Raw genomic sequence first — 13,139 nt, forward strand, 5'->3', positions numbered from 1 at the left:
TCTGTCCAGATACAGTAGGGGTTGCCGTGGAGACCAGCCTTGATGTGCATTAGACTATCATTTTGAACAAAAATAAACCCCACTCAACGACAGGCTACATAGCTGAACTAATACTTTGTTCGCAACAGGCTGCAGCCTCACCAGCAGGAACTTCCAAATGTCATTTTGACATCAATATAAACACAAAAGAAAAGAGAACTCCATTCATACCAACTGAATTTCATTTTATGAGGAAAGAATACACTTTACGAGACTCATTTTAGAGTAGACAAAACGAGAAGATCACATGATGAAAGTTGCAGAGAGCCAACAGTTACGACCACTTAACAGGAACTACGAGCAGGTATTGATGACACTGAGTGCATAACAGAGAGCTGAGAAGTCTCCAGTTGGTAATATAAGGATTTTTATAGGCCAGACAGAAGCGATTCATCCTGTCACACCTATAAGCTCCCCTGGGAAATAATAATAATACAGTCTCCGAAGATTTGAGCTACTAGTTGATCATCACATCTGAGGGCATCAAAACAACTTTGTGTTGCAAATTAGATATTATTTTGTATAAAAACAAAATTCCACTTAATTTGTTTCATGATTTACAACTATGAACAGATGATAGGTGTAAAGGTTAGATGGATAGATGGTACGCTAAAAATGATAAAAAGAAATACAGAAGCAATAACAAAGTAGGAACACTTATGCAGTGACAGTCAGGCAGCTTCTCATGGAGCTTTGCACATGATTACGGTTGTCAGCATTGTTATCTAATCAGACACATCCATATGTGAGGCACGACGGCCCTCTTGACAATTTCCCAAAATAATCAGGCAGCTCCCAGATCAACAGATGAATTGGGTAGTGCTATAATGTCTGAAAATGTAATGTTGCAAATCCAAGTTACACCAATTACACTGGTGTCATTCCAGCTAAATCTGTAGTTAAATGTGCATTTTGTGAACTTTGATATTTTTGCTGATGAGTAAACACAGCTTGTGTCTGTATGTAATCTATATCACTTAAAAAAACATTAAATTGCAATAACAATTTCTCAGTACATCATGTCGGTATTCATTCCAGCAGTACTTTAGTGATATGATGAGATGCTGTATATTCAACCCATATTCCATGGAAGTTAAAGTGCAGTATGACAGCAAAGAAGTTACAAAAACGCACTCAACAGCAGCACACATTTTCAATCCAAAAGAAGATTTGTATGGCAAAGTAAAGAAGGGAATTTGCCTAATTTGTCAGCTGAGCTCAAGCTATTTTACTGAGCCTAACAAGACAGCCCAGTCATCGCCTTCACAATCACAATCTAGGCTAATTAACACCATGGCAGCTTTGGATGCATGGACAGTCATGACATGGCAGAGAGAAGAGAAGGAACAGAGGGGGAGGGGGGGTCCAAAGCCTTCAATATCACATAAAAGGAACAATATGCAGATAAAAGAGGTGATGTGATGGGTGAGACTGCGAGATGCAAGAGATGAGTATTTCCCCTAGCGAATGAAATATAGATTAAAAACAGTTTTAAAGCATGAAAGCACTGATGATGGAGTGGGGAGAAGATTGCACGTCTGCCCTCTGAAACTGAGATGAGCCTGAGATCACAGTTAGACATGCCAAGAGAGAAAATTCTGCAACAGTCACAGAGTCACTGCAACAATGCTCAGGGTAGTTTGTCAAAGTCATGTTAAGTCCAAGTTGTCTGGAGTCAGATCTGTAGATACTCAGCTCCTACATGCAGTGCTGTTATTTTCTCATACTGTGGAGCCCTCCAGTGATTATGGGGTAACTCTGCGACACAACGGTGACTCACAGCTTCCTGTTGCCTGTCTGTAGCAGCCGAGAGGAGGTGTGACACAAATGCAAAAGAAAGGTGTTTTACTCTCACTGGAATAAGATCACAACAGCTTGCAATGTTATCACAGCAGTAACGAGAGCTAGATAGAGAAAGGAAGTACAAGGAAGGAATCTCACCAGATGAAGCATGTCATAAATGGAGTCTGAAGAGCGCTTGCTGTGCTTGGTCCACTTCAGGACGGACATAGCCAGGTGCAGGTGGACGGTTCAAGTGCCGGAGTGAAAGAGTCTCCAGGCTTTGGAAAGAGTCAAGTCTACACTGTGCCTCTCCAACACATTTCTCAGCCCTTTTGTCTTCCCTCCGTTTTTAAAAAAAGGAGAAGGTGCTGTGGTGCTTGTGATGACGGATGAGTGAAGCTGCTCAGCCTCCTCCTCTCCGCCCACCAGTGCTTACTGTCTTCCAACTCCCCTTCTTTTCGCCTTCAGAGTCTGCTGTAGTTCTGTCACTGATATTCTGCTGTTTTCTCTCTCTCCCTCCCTTCCTCTCTTCTCTACAGGCTGGGTGAACTCAGGCACACAGTGTGAGTGTGAAGATCTGTCCAACTCTAGCAGCATTGTAAATGAGTCTTGATAATCCTCCAGACTGGGGAGAGACGAAAAGGAGCAGGAGGAAAGGAAGGAGTCTCCTCCTCAAGGTTGCGGTGGAGCAGGATTGGCTGGTTGAGCCACACCGCAGCAGAATATAAATGCAGGATTTCAGGAATGGGGAGAGAGTGATGGGGAGAGGGGAGCTGCAAAGGAGCAGGCTGCAGAGGAAGGTGAATACAGGAACAACTGGTGTGGGAGGGTTTGCAGGAAGACAATGAAGAGTGGGAAAGGTTCAGGCGTGCCAAAATGTATTTAATGATAAGTGACAAATCTAATGAGGCACCATTTCCTGTGATAAGTTCAGCTGTGATAAGCCCTGAAAATGCCCTTGGAGGAAAATACACCTGCAGATAATACCTCATGAAGATGTCATCCATCTCTGAGTAGATGTCACAACTTGTGTAACAACTGAGGAAATCACGACCAGTCACTACCAAATGGTGAGTCTTAGAGGAAGAAGTCCTTGGTCTGAATTTCTGGCATGAAAGCCTGACAACCAACCAATGAGACCATCTAAATACACCCCAGGACAAGTAAAAAAGGGAAGAGAAACAAATATTGCAAATAGCTTTTTTTTTTTTTTTTACAACAAGATGAAAGTGTTGTAGAAGTAAAAGTGAGAAATGACTTCACTTTACAGCTACTTCATTTTCGGAAACAAAACTCTCGGTTACGGTTGTTGCGGCAGGTTTTCACTGATTGTACAAACAGTTGTTGTAAGAGGAAATTAAAGAAATAAATGATCATCATGGTGTATACAAGAGCCCTCTCCTTCTATACACCATGATGACTGCTTAATTCTTGTTACGCACAGACAAAAAGCGCAAACACTTGTCTGATTTTGTTCTGTTATTAGTGAGCCTTTGGTGCATTTCCAGCCATCATTACCACATTTCAGAAACAAAGACTTAAATCCTTTGTCATCTCTGCACTTTGATGAATCCGTGTAGGCTGCACTCTGTAGTACTGAAACTATTTGAAGATAAATCAGTAAGTTACACGCTTCCTTTGTCTTTGAAAACTGAGCCATCTAGCCTCAAAGAGGTACAATTTAACAGGACAAAACAACACCTACACCACCACTGATAGTATGAATCACTGATATTTTTTGCCTCTATTTTGCTCATATCCATAGCATTGTTATTAATTATCACACAGGCAATTAACTAGAATATGTACAATATTTGATTAATTGCAGCTCATTAAAGAGAGAAGAGATAAATGAGCAGTAATGAGCAGTCCACAATTTGAAGGGCAAGTGGGGTGACTGAGGATCTCACAGTGATCTTTGGAGTTGCAATGAGGACTGGTGTAGTAATCCAGTGATTTGATAAGAGATAAACTAATCTGCAAGAGGAAATATTTTCATTCATCATGTCATAAGCAGAAACCCAGTTGTCCTTTGAAGTCAGCTACAGAAAGAAGATACCACTGCTTTAATCTAATATATTTTGTGTTTTTCCACCCTGAGGCTTACTTTTTACTCAGCATAAGAAGAATGACTCATCTTGCAAGCCAAAGCACTTCAATAGTATACAGTCAAGTCTTTGAGTCTTTTTGCTTGTTTTGCCAACCCTGCTCTGAGATTTATTCAGTAATTTGTATCTGAATGTTCATTTAGAGTTAAAATGAACACGCCTCCATCCATTACCTGATCCAAATCACCACACATAATTAAGCAATTACAGGGCAAGCTTAATCAAAGTCTCATCCATCACTTGGCTATAATCATTAAAAGTGAAAACGTCTCTTCACGTGCTTCAAGTCTCAAATGCATAAGATAACAATTCATTCAGCTTCATGTAGGCGTACATAAATATTTTAGTCCTGCTGATTTTTATTACATCAGACGTCACTAAATACAGTTAAAACAGCTGCGTGTCAGAAAACCTGGTGCAGATTTGTATCGAGAAGCATGGTGTTATATAAATATGGATACTACTCTGCTTTCCTAAACAAGATAAAATGAGCCAGTAACAGATGGTACATCAAACCGTGTTGAAGCAAGTGGTTCTTAAGTGCTTTTTTCATGATAACGCAGAGCTGAGGGGGATGCTGGAAGGACAAGGACAGGAATCAAACGCAGGAGCCAGCACATCACATAAAGGGCATGTTGTAAGATATTCTCTGCAGTTGTACTCAACCACATTCCACAAACAAATAATGATCCGCGGCTCTTACCTTTCTGCACTCATCGAACTCACTGAAGATCTCAGAGTCGTCGTCCAGGCTGTCGCCTGAGCTCTCGAGCAACAGCCCCACTCCATCGTCCAGGATCTCCTCTGCAGACAAAACAGTCATGTATGAGCTGTAGATATTAACGGCACTTTGGTAACAAATGCAACAAATCAGACACTAATGAGAACATAATTATGAATAATATTTCAGTTCTGCCTCCAAATCCTACCCATTGGACCTTTTTAAATGAGATGTAGGTATTTTCACAATTATTGTAAATTACATGAGTATTATTGTCCTTGTCTTGTCATTTTTTATTAAGATTAAAGACCTTTATGCAAAACACTCTGACCTTGTCAAACTAATCCACAGTGTGGGGCTGCAGCACACTGCTGAGCGCCTCCTATCTCCCTAATTGAGACCCTGTGGATTTACCATGTTTGCATAAATGAACTGGTGTCATTAAAGGACACCGGCAAGGAACTTTTCCTTCTCACAAAGCCTTTCTGATCCATGTGGTATTCGTTGGCATAAAGTGCCATCTGGGTCGGTAAACATGACCATACTGAGAGCCATTGGTTGCTTTTACCACACAGTGCATGATTTATGGAAATTGGATTTTTCAAGTCAAACTTTTCAGTTTGCCAATTGGAACTGTGAATGTTCCAGGTTGCCTGATGCAGCATTACCTGAGTAAAGAAGGCAAAATATTTCCATGTTAGGCTGCATTTGATGGTGCTTCTCACCTTGACTCTGGGAGAAGATGTCGGTGTAGAGATCTTCCTCTGCATCTGAGCGGCGTGGCGGCAGGTAGCAGAGCTGACGGCGCTCCACAGAAGGCAGCGTGTTGACTGTTAAAGCCAGCGAGGCTTGAGAAAATGCCGCCTTCATGTCGGAGAAGTTCAGACTGTGGGAGTCTTTTCCATTCAGCTGAAGAATTTCATCCCCTGCATTTAGACCTGCAAAGTGGGCACACCATCAGCTTTGATTCAATTTACTTCCTGTCACGCATCCATGCACGAAGTAAACGGTAAACATCCCAAACTAAGAGACTAACAACAACAATCCATCTCACTGCCACCATTGATTAACTGATCATTAAAATCCCAATTAACATGAGATGACATTATTGCAAGAAACCAAAACAAAGTAAAAATACCACTTTAGAGACCATTAGTTGCAGAATTGTTAGCTTTTCTTTGCCTTTCAGACATACTTCTCTATGCCCTATGAAGTGTCAGCTGCAGAGACAGTGCAGGTCTCTGATTTTTTGCAGCACTGCATGCACTCTACCTGCACCATGACCAACTCCAGCATGATATTTTGACATCACTCAACCCTGCAATCTAACTTTGTGTGAAGGGCGATGCTGAAACGACAACTCACTACAGCTGCTTCACATTGTTAGCCCTGCTACGAAGGCCAGTGAGAGGCAGTGTGGTTATGATTATAGTAATCAACGCCCTTGAGAGCTGCTGTGTTCTCTGAAACCTTCCCTGCCTATTGAAAAACATGTGCTAATGCATTTCTAAAGAGAGAGAGTATAAATGTCTATTGATCTCAATGTGAGAGAACTGCTGTTTTCAAAACATGTAAAAGAATTAAAAAACTGCTAATGCTCCCCAGATTCTCCTTTCTTCTATTGTAACTCATCAGGTCACAGTCACAGATTGATTGTCTTTGAAGGGAGTTTATTTGATGGAAATGAAGGGTAATGAACCTTTGGCGAAGGCTAATCCGCCTGCTTTCACATCAGTGATGTAGAGCTGCTGTTCTCCGTCCTCCTCCACCACTGAAATGGAGAAACCTGGAGGAGGAAAAGGAGAGGCAGAGAGGCGAGAAGAGGAGGAGAGAAAAAAAGAGAGAGAAAAGGGACTCTTACATAAAACACACCAGAGGATTTGTGCAGTACAAATGGGAATATTCTGAAAAAAAAAACAGGTTGTGTACAGGTCAAAGAAAAGCAATTATGCTCAAAACAACAGCACCACATATGAAATCTTTGACTTCATAATAGCATCTTTACTGAAAAAAACAAAATCATATTACAATCGTCAATCTAAAAGAAACTACACAGGATTATTTAAATGGTTCCTACCGTAACCGATCATGCAGGACTCGTCTCTGTCAAACTGGATTACTTTTGTTATTTTGGAGCAGAGCTCAATTTCTTTGTAAAGCTGCGAAGAACAAAAAGAAAGTCATTATATAAATGATGAGACAACGGCCTACTTTATTCATATTCTGGTGGGTGGGTTACTGACGGTGTGAAGAGACAGTGCTAATTTTCTCTATTCTTAGACAAAGAATCTAACAGTGTCTTCATGAACGATGGTCGATGACATGTCATAATTACATGATGTAAATACAACTGCACTACAGATGTGTTTATTAAGGCTCCCATGAATGGGATTTATGTTTTGTTGCATGGTCTTCCAAGGGAGGCATTTCCCTGGAGAAAACACATGAAATCGAAAGGATAAAAGTAAAAAAGCCTATTAATAATTCACAACCAAGGATGCTCTTATGGTCTGATTTCCTCCATATTGTGATTCTGCACACGTTCTAATGCAAACGCTAGCTTTCTCAAATCATGTTGTTGACCTTTATAAACTTGAAAAGTCTGGCGGAGAAGGAGCAGGTGTTTACATACCAAGTCGCACACATCCTCTTCTGGTTTGGGAATGTAGAATTGCACTTGGTTTTCGATAAGGAATTTGAGACGCAGGTAGTGCTTGGTGGGATCAAGCTGGTGAGCCTGTGGGAGGCAGAGGAGAATACCGAAAGAGGATTGGTTGCTTGATACCATTAAACTGACAGCAGCTTATCAGTGACTCATTTTGGGTTGAAATACAGATTCACAAAGCTGTTCAGTATTTTAACCCAGCAACAGTCTTCTTACAATGAGATGTGACACTTGTTTTTACATCTTTCTGCTACTGCAAGTCAGAGTTTTATTTGTCTGGTTAAATGATGATTTAAGAAGCCGACAGTTGCTTTCTTTTTAAAAGTGCTTGTATTTCCAAGTGACTTTGTCATGTAGACATCACTGCAGTGAAATTTGAGTTGTGGGTCGTGTCAGGTCGTTTAAGGTTGGGAGCTGTTACCTTGCAGATGGTTTCCAGAACGCACAGTGCCGACTCCCCCGGCTGGATGATGGTTAGCACCGGCTGGTCATTTGGTAGACACACCCACGAGGGGGTGAGGTGGTCGGGAACCCAGAGGTCACTTTCTGTGCTGGGCCGTGGAAGGCTTTTCACAGTTCCATCCTCACTTTTCTTTGAACAGAGACATTAAAAGATTCACAGTCTGCTACTTTAGATTTAATTTTACTTTGTCAGCCTCTCACCTCTGCTTCCAATCTAAATAGCTACTGCCAGTACACACACAGAGTGGTTGCAATAGATTTTTTAAAGACTGTAGTACATTACTGTACATTTGCTTAAAAGGAGTGAAAAGAAAATTACAATCTCCAGCGTGGTTGAGTAGATGTGACAGTTGTCACCTCTGGGCCTCTGCCCTGCTGCTTACTCAGGATATATAGAAGGCTAATATGTCATTGACGTCAGTGCTGGCTCAAGATTTAGATGAAGGTTCCAACTCATGTTTGACCTACACCTCAATGTTTTTGCAAACAGAATGATTCCTCCTTACTGTGTGTTCCTTGGCAGGATCGACATATATGCCATCTGCAGGCTTTTTCACTGGCTCTTCACCATCAGCAAAGACCTGCTGGGACAAAAAGAGGGTCAAGTGGTCATGACTCAAGCAGAACGATGGAGGATAAATGCTTAAGGGAAAAGTAGATAGATCTTTGTGTAGCTAAGGTAGCTGTATTGATCATCTTGAAACTAGAAAATAACTGTAAAACCCCAGGGACCTGGTTGATGCTGGGATGGGCTTTCGTTTTTTTCTTTGAGGTAGTGTCAAGACCCCAGAGAGAGGAGAACCTGCTCTTGCGCTTGCTGCAGGAACGAGACATGGCCTGTGTTCGCCGTCTCACTCCAGTCTCTGTGCGAGCGGCCACCTGCAAAAACATAACGACTCAGTCAGGCCTCAAACATGCCAAATGAGCCAGAGACAACAATCTTTTTGACCTCACATAACATTACAATTTGCAAAAATGTGTTCATGTAGCATATAAATGATATACATAAACAACATAAAAACAAAGCAATGGGATGTTTAAAAAATAAGCGCCAATAAAAAAAACATCTTTAAAGGGAGACAAGAACAGCACATGAGACAAAAATTGCAAAAACATTTGCAAACAGCAGTTTGATTAAAACATGTTGATCAAGAAGCATTTTGTTCTTGGCCTCTCTATGCTAAATTGTTAATAAGTTAATCCTTCTCAAAGGGGGAGATCTGATGCACAGATATAAGCATATCTTATTCTTTGTCATTTTCATTTTATAAACTTTTTAATCATTTATCTGTAGATATAAGCCCACATGAGCACCAGGCACATGCAGATTTTTACACAACCTGGCATTTCTAGGCTACTCTACTAGCCTAGAACTTACAAAATATGCCGAATAAGGCATTAAAAAGCACTGCATGTAGGAGCAAGCATGCTCTCAACTTAACCTAGACACTCATTCTGTCATTTTTTGTTCTGTCAACTTTTCTCAGTCCTCTTCGGACATATTGCTGATACAAGTATTCATGGAAGTAGAGATGAGCAAATTAGAGTGGAGTGAAACAGTAGAAAAGAGGAGAGAGCTGTTAGATAGTCTCTTTTGTTACACATACAACCCTGCTATCTCAGCTCAAACACCCACCTGCTCCCCGGCACTGCGTTGGTGGTGAGGGGCGAAAAAAAAAAAAAGGTGCCTCACTTATCTGTCTCTAAAAATCAAATAGATGTTTTCCTGTACTAGCAGTGCTTTTAGCTGTGGAGTAGTACAGCAGTGGGAGGCCAAAACAGAACCAAACCGCCCAAACAGGTGCCCTGCATGAGACCCAGGCTCCAAAATAGCAGTCATTGTGGAAGTACATGGTTTGACACTACACATTTTAGTTTCTGAATCAATTGCCCTGTCAGAAGAGTCACCAGGTGTATTCAGCGATGACAATGTGTATTTTGAGGGAGGTACAATATTTTTGCTTGCTATGCTTACAATCCAAGGAACATCTAAATATAAGGGCAGCATAGTGTTAAGAAAAATCATCCCATAACTGAAGGTTAGCTGTAAGAACTGAGTTGCTGAAGTGTACTTGAGCTATACAATGGTCCCTCAAATATTCACTGGTTTCCATACATATTTGTAAAGGCACCAGCCACACGGCCCTCTCTCAGTTTCCTCTCAAGGTCACAGCACTCCAGTATTTCTCCAGATTTGACAATTTTTTTTACACCTTTTCCTTTTAGTTATCACAACAAGTCTACTGTACAGTTGCATCTCGTCCTCCTCAGTGAATGAGCGACAAACACAGACATGGAGAAGAGAAAGAAATACTCCAACAAATTTCACACATATATGGAAGACCAACATTACATGAAACCATATAATTACAATTCTTCATAAAACCAGATAAAATAAGAGCATTTAATAAAACATGAAAATACAAAGACATAATATTTACCAGTGCATGGAAGGAGGAGACAGAGAATATACCCAGTCGGCCCATTGCAAGCTTGGTGGGGCGAGAGGCGAAGGCCAGGAGGCGTTTGGGGTTGGGCAGCTCTCCTCCCTGCAGACTGGCCAGGTAGCACCTGAACCGGAATAGATCCATGTGAAACTGCTCCAGGTTCTGCTCCCACAGGAAGATCTGCAGAGAGAGAAGGACACAACAACACATCCAGTTACTTGTTCATCAAGACACTTGTTTGTCAACTTCAGACCAAGATGGAGCATCTCATCTCTCCCCCGGAAGCTCTGTTACCACTTTGCTCAGAGTGTTGCCAACCTGCACTCTCTGTTCCCAATGGTTAGATGTTTACTGGGGCAGTAGAGCAGGACATTGTGATTATTCACTGGGCCATCCCCTCCCAGTCACGGTCCTGCACTGGTGTTTGGAAGAGGCGGCCAGCGCCATGGTGGAGGGGCTCTGTATCACTGCCAAGTAGCCCAGAGACGAGAAAGAAACAATACTGCACATTCCACTGGCAGATAGAGGCTGGGAGCGTTTCAGCTTTCTAAGGAGCGGGCCTATATCCATTCAGTTCTGCACAATGTGAAACCTGACACTGCCAAACAGAACCGCTCCAACCAGTCACTACCTAACTGACCAAACAAAGGCCGTTTGATCACCCTTCTCTGTAAACAGACCTATTAAAGACAATATGAGCTTTGTGATTAATTGAGAGAATGGCAGGCAATCAACGTGAGCCAAATGCATACAGTGTTAAAAAACAATAAGCAATCTGGTTCTGATAGGTATCTAGCATCAGCAGCCGGATGATACCAGATGATACCCCTGAGATCTGTTACTTAATTCCCCTTATACCTCTCCCTACTTCTCTTTCCATCTGCAGTTTCTTGCATCAGAACAACTAGGGGACACTGATATTGAAAAACCTACACACGTGATACCTGTTGTTAAGCAAACAATACACAAGTTTAATGTGTTTTGAAATAATAAAAAGGTTATTGTCACCGTGGCCATTTAACAGTATAAATGAAAAACACCTCAAGTGCTCTAGTAGTTAAGAAAAGTTCAGTTCATCCTGGAGCTGCTCTTTCTGACAGTTATCTGTTAGAAAGAGCAGCAGCAGGAGGTTGATGCCAAGGGCTCTTGTGTTGATGAAATACTGCATTTGTCTGCTGCTTTACTAAATCAAGACGAAGCATGTCTGTGACCTTTTATCAGTGCCTCCTGGCTTGCTCATAAAACTTTTAAATGGATAAATTGGTTGGTTTCCACTTAAACTGCTGTGGAGGAAAATTGTCCAATTGCAAGAGGTACTTTGATTCTGAATTAAATGATAATTAAATATTCTATCCCATTAGGAGACTCTGAACTAACTTGAATGTCTGCTAGCTGCAGATGTTTATATCCCATTAAAAAAACAATCTGTGCTGACCATTTTGTTTCCATCTTATATTTTCTTTAAATATTTTAAATTGAGACCCTGCTTAAGTTGTTGACAGACATTACCCTGTCAATGTTTGGAAATTTTCCTCTCAGAATAACTTGTTTTTGTAAAAAGGTTAAGTGGAAGAAAAAAGGCTGCTTTAACAAGCAACAAAAATATAAAATGCAGTAACAATTAATGTGTTAAGTGTTGTTAAAATAAAAATAAGTATTATACTCAGTGAAGTGATTTTCTGAGCTGCTCTCTGCTTGATATTCCCTGACTTCCTCAGAGAATCCATCAAATTTCCAGACTCTTCCAGTCAAGATAATACTTCCCAAAATCCCAAACTGCCTGACAACTCAGAGAGACAAGCTGAAGTCAGAAAGGAGAATAAAACCTACTTGATCCAGGATCGTCTTCCTCTTCTTGGTGTCAGTAACAGCAGACAGCTGCATGTCCCCCATTTTCTTCATCTTCTCGTCCATGTCTATCTTCTGCTCTAGTTTCTTGATTTCGGCTCGAAGCAGGCGCACCGTGTCCTCTCTGTGGTGCTGGCGGGCAACGGCAGTGGCACATGCCGAATGGATGGCTGTGATCCAGTTCTCCAGCTCTGTCTGGCTGCAGGTCTGCGTGGGGACAGACAAAGGTCAGAGGTTAAACAACAAACCAGCCTCTGACATTCAAAATAAAAAGCCCTTTACTTGCTGTTCCTATGTTGATTCACTAATAATTATAAAAGCAAATCAGACTAAAAGAGCATGAAAGAAAAGAAAACAGAGTACATATAGGTCAAGATAATACATGCCTGTGGGAGAGTTTGCACTTATTCACAGACCAGATGACATTTAAGCATTCTCTTACCTGAAAAAGAAAAGCATCTCCCAGGGAGTTGCTGAGACAGAACACAAAGTCCTTTTTGGGATGCTCTGGAACAGCCTGAACAATGCTGTTCTCTACCCAGATGGCATGCTTGGGAATACTGTTGTTGTCGATCCCTGAACGCCCATCAGTCTCATAGAAGAACAAAGTGCAACCTGAAAAAACAAACAAATCTATTTATTACTTATCAGCACAGACACTTGCAGGGCCCAATCTCTAGGAAAGAATAACAGTGATTCTAAGGATTTTGTTAAAAAGCCAGATTTGCTCAAGCAATTAAACTCTGCTCTCCAGTGGCCAACATTAAGAAGTGCAGCATGGCTGACTTCTCAGCAAGGAAGACATCATGATCATAAGAGTACTGTGTTAATTTCAAGCCCTGTCAAGTGGCATAAAATATGATAATGAGGTTTGTATCATGCTTGATTTAAAGCGGGGTTTACCGAGTTTAGTTCAAGTTAGATTTGATTAAGTATTTCTGCCTAAGATACATTATGTCAGCTAAAACATCAACATCATCAAAGGCATGCATGTTGACTGAGCTGTATGAATACAGAGATTATGGACTAAAGTGTAAATGTTATGGATACATTGAGGGCATAACAAA

The 13,139-nt window shown here is 41.2% G+C and overlaps 1 protein-coding gene and 1 long non-coding RNA gene across 4 annotated transcripts in view; one reads left to right on the plus strand and one right to left on the minus strand.

The window, feature by feature from the left end:
- The window catches only part of LOC311256387, a 40,392-nt gene extending 37,433 nt beyond the window's left edge, over nt 1-2,959 (plus strand). The window contains exon 5 of the long non-coding RNA XR_014622492.1: nt 2,361-2,959. This is a non-coding gene — a long non-coding RNA (uncharacterized lncRNA). The remainder of the gene's footprint in view (nt 1-2,360) is intronic.
- Nucleotides 1-13,139, minus strand: part of LOC311256385 (rho guanine nucleotide exchange factor TIAM1-like) — a 46,013-nt gene that overhangs the window by 7,711 nt on the left and 25,163 nt on the right. For all 3 annotated transcript variants that reach the window (XM_084351410.1, XM_084351412.1, XM_084351411.1), the window contains exons 5-15: nt 12,515-12,687; nt 12,055-12,279; nt 10,219-10,404; nt 8,510-8,656; nt 8,284-8,358; nt 7,737-7,907; nt 7,283-7,387; nt 6,728-6,809; nt 6,350-6,436; nt 5,376-5,588; nt 4,633-4,733 (exon numbers count right to left, since the gene is read on the minus strand). In XM_084351410.1, the coding sequence (XP_084207536.1) occupies nt 4,633-4,733; nt 5,376-5,588; nt 6,350-6,436; nt 6,728-6,809; nt 7,283-7,387; nt 7,737-7,907; nt 8,284-8,358; nt 8,510-8,656; nt 10,219-10,404; nt 12,055-12,279; nt 12,515-12,687 (1,565 nt within the window). The remainder of the gene's footprint in view (nt 1-4,632; nt 4,734-5,375; nt 5,589-6,349; nt 6,437-6,727; nt 6,810-7,282; nt 7,388-7,736; nt 7,908-8,283; nt 8,359-8,509; nt 8,657-10,218; nt 10,405-12,054; nt 12,280-12,514; nt 12,688-13,139) is intronic.

The sequence above is a fragment of the Pagrus pagrus genome (assembly GCF_965226575.1).
Source record: "Pagrus pagrus genome assembly, chromosome: 4".
Lineage (NCBI taxonomy): Eukaryota > Metazoa > Chordata > Actinopteri > Spariformes > Sparidae > Pagrus > Pagrus pagrus.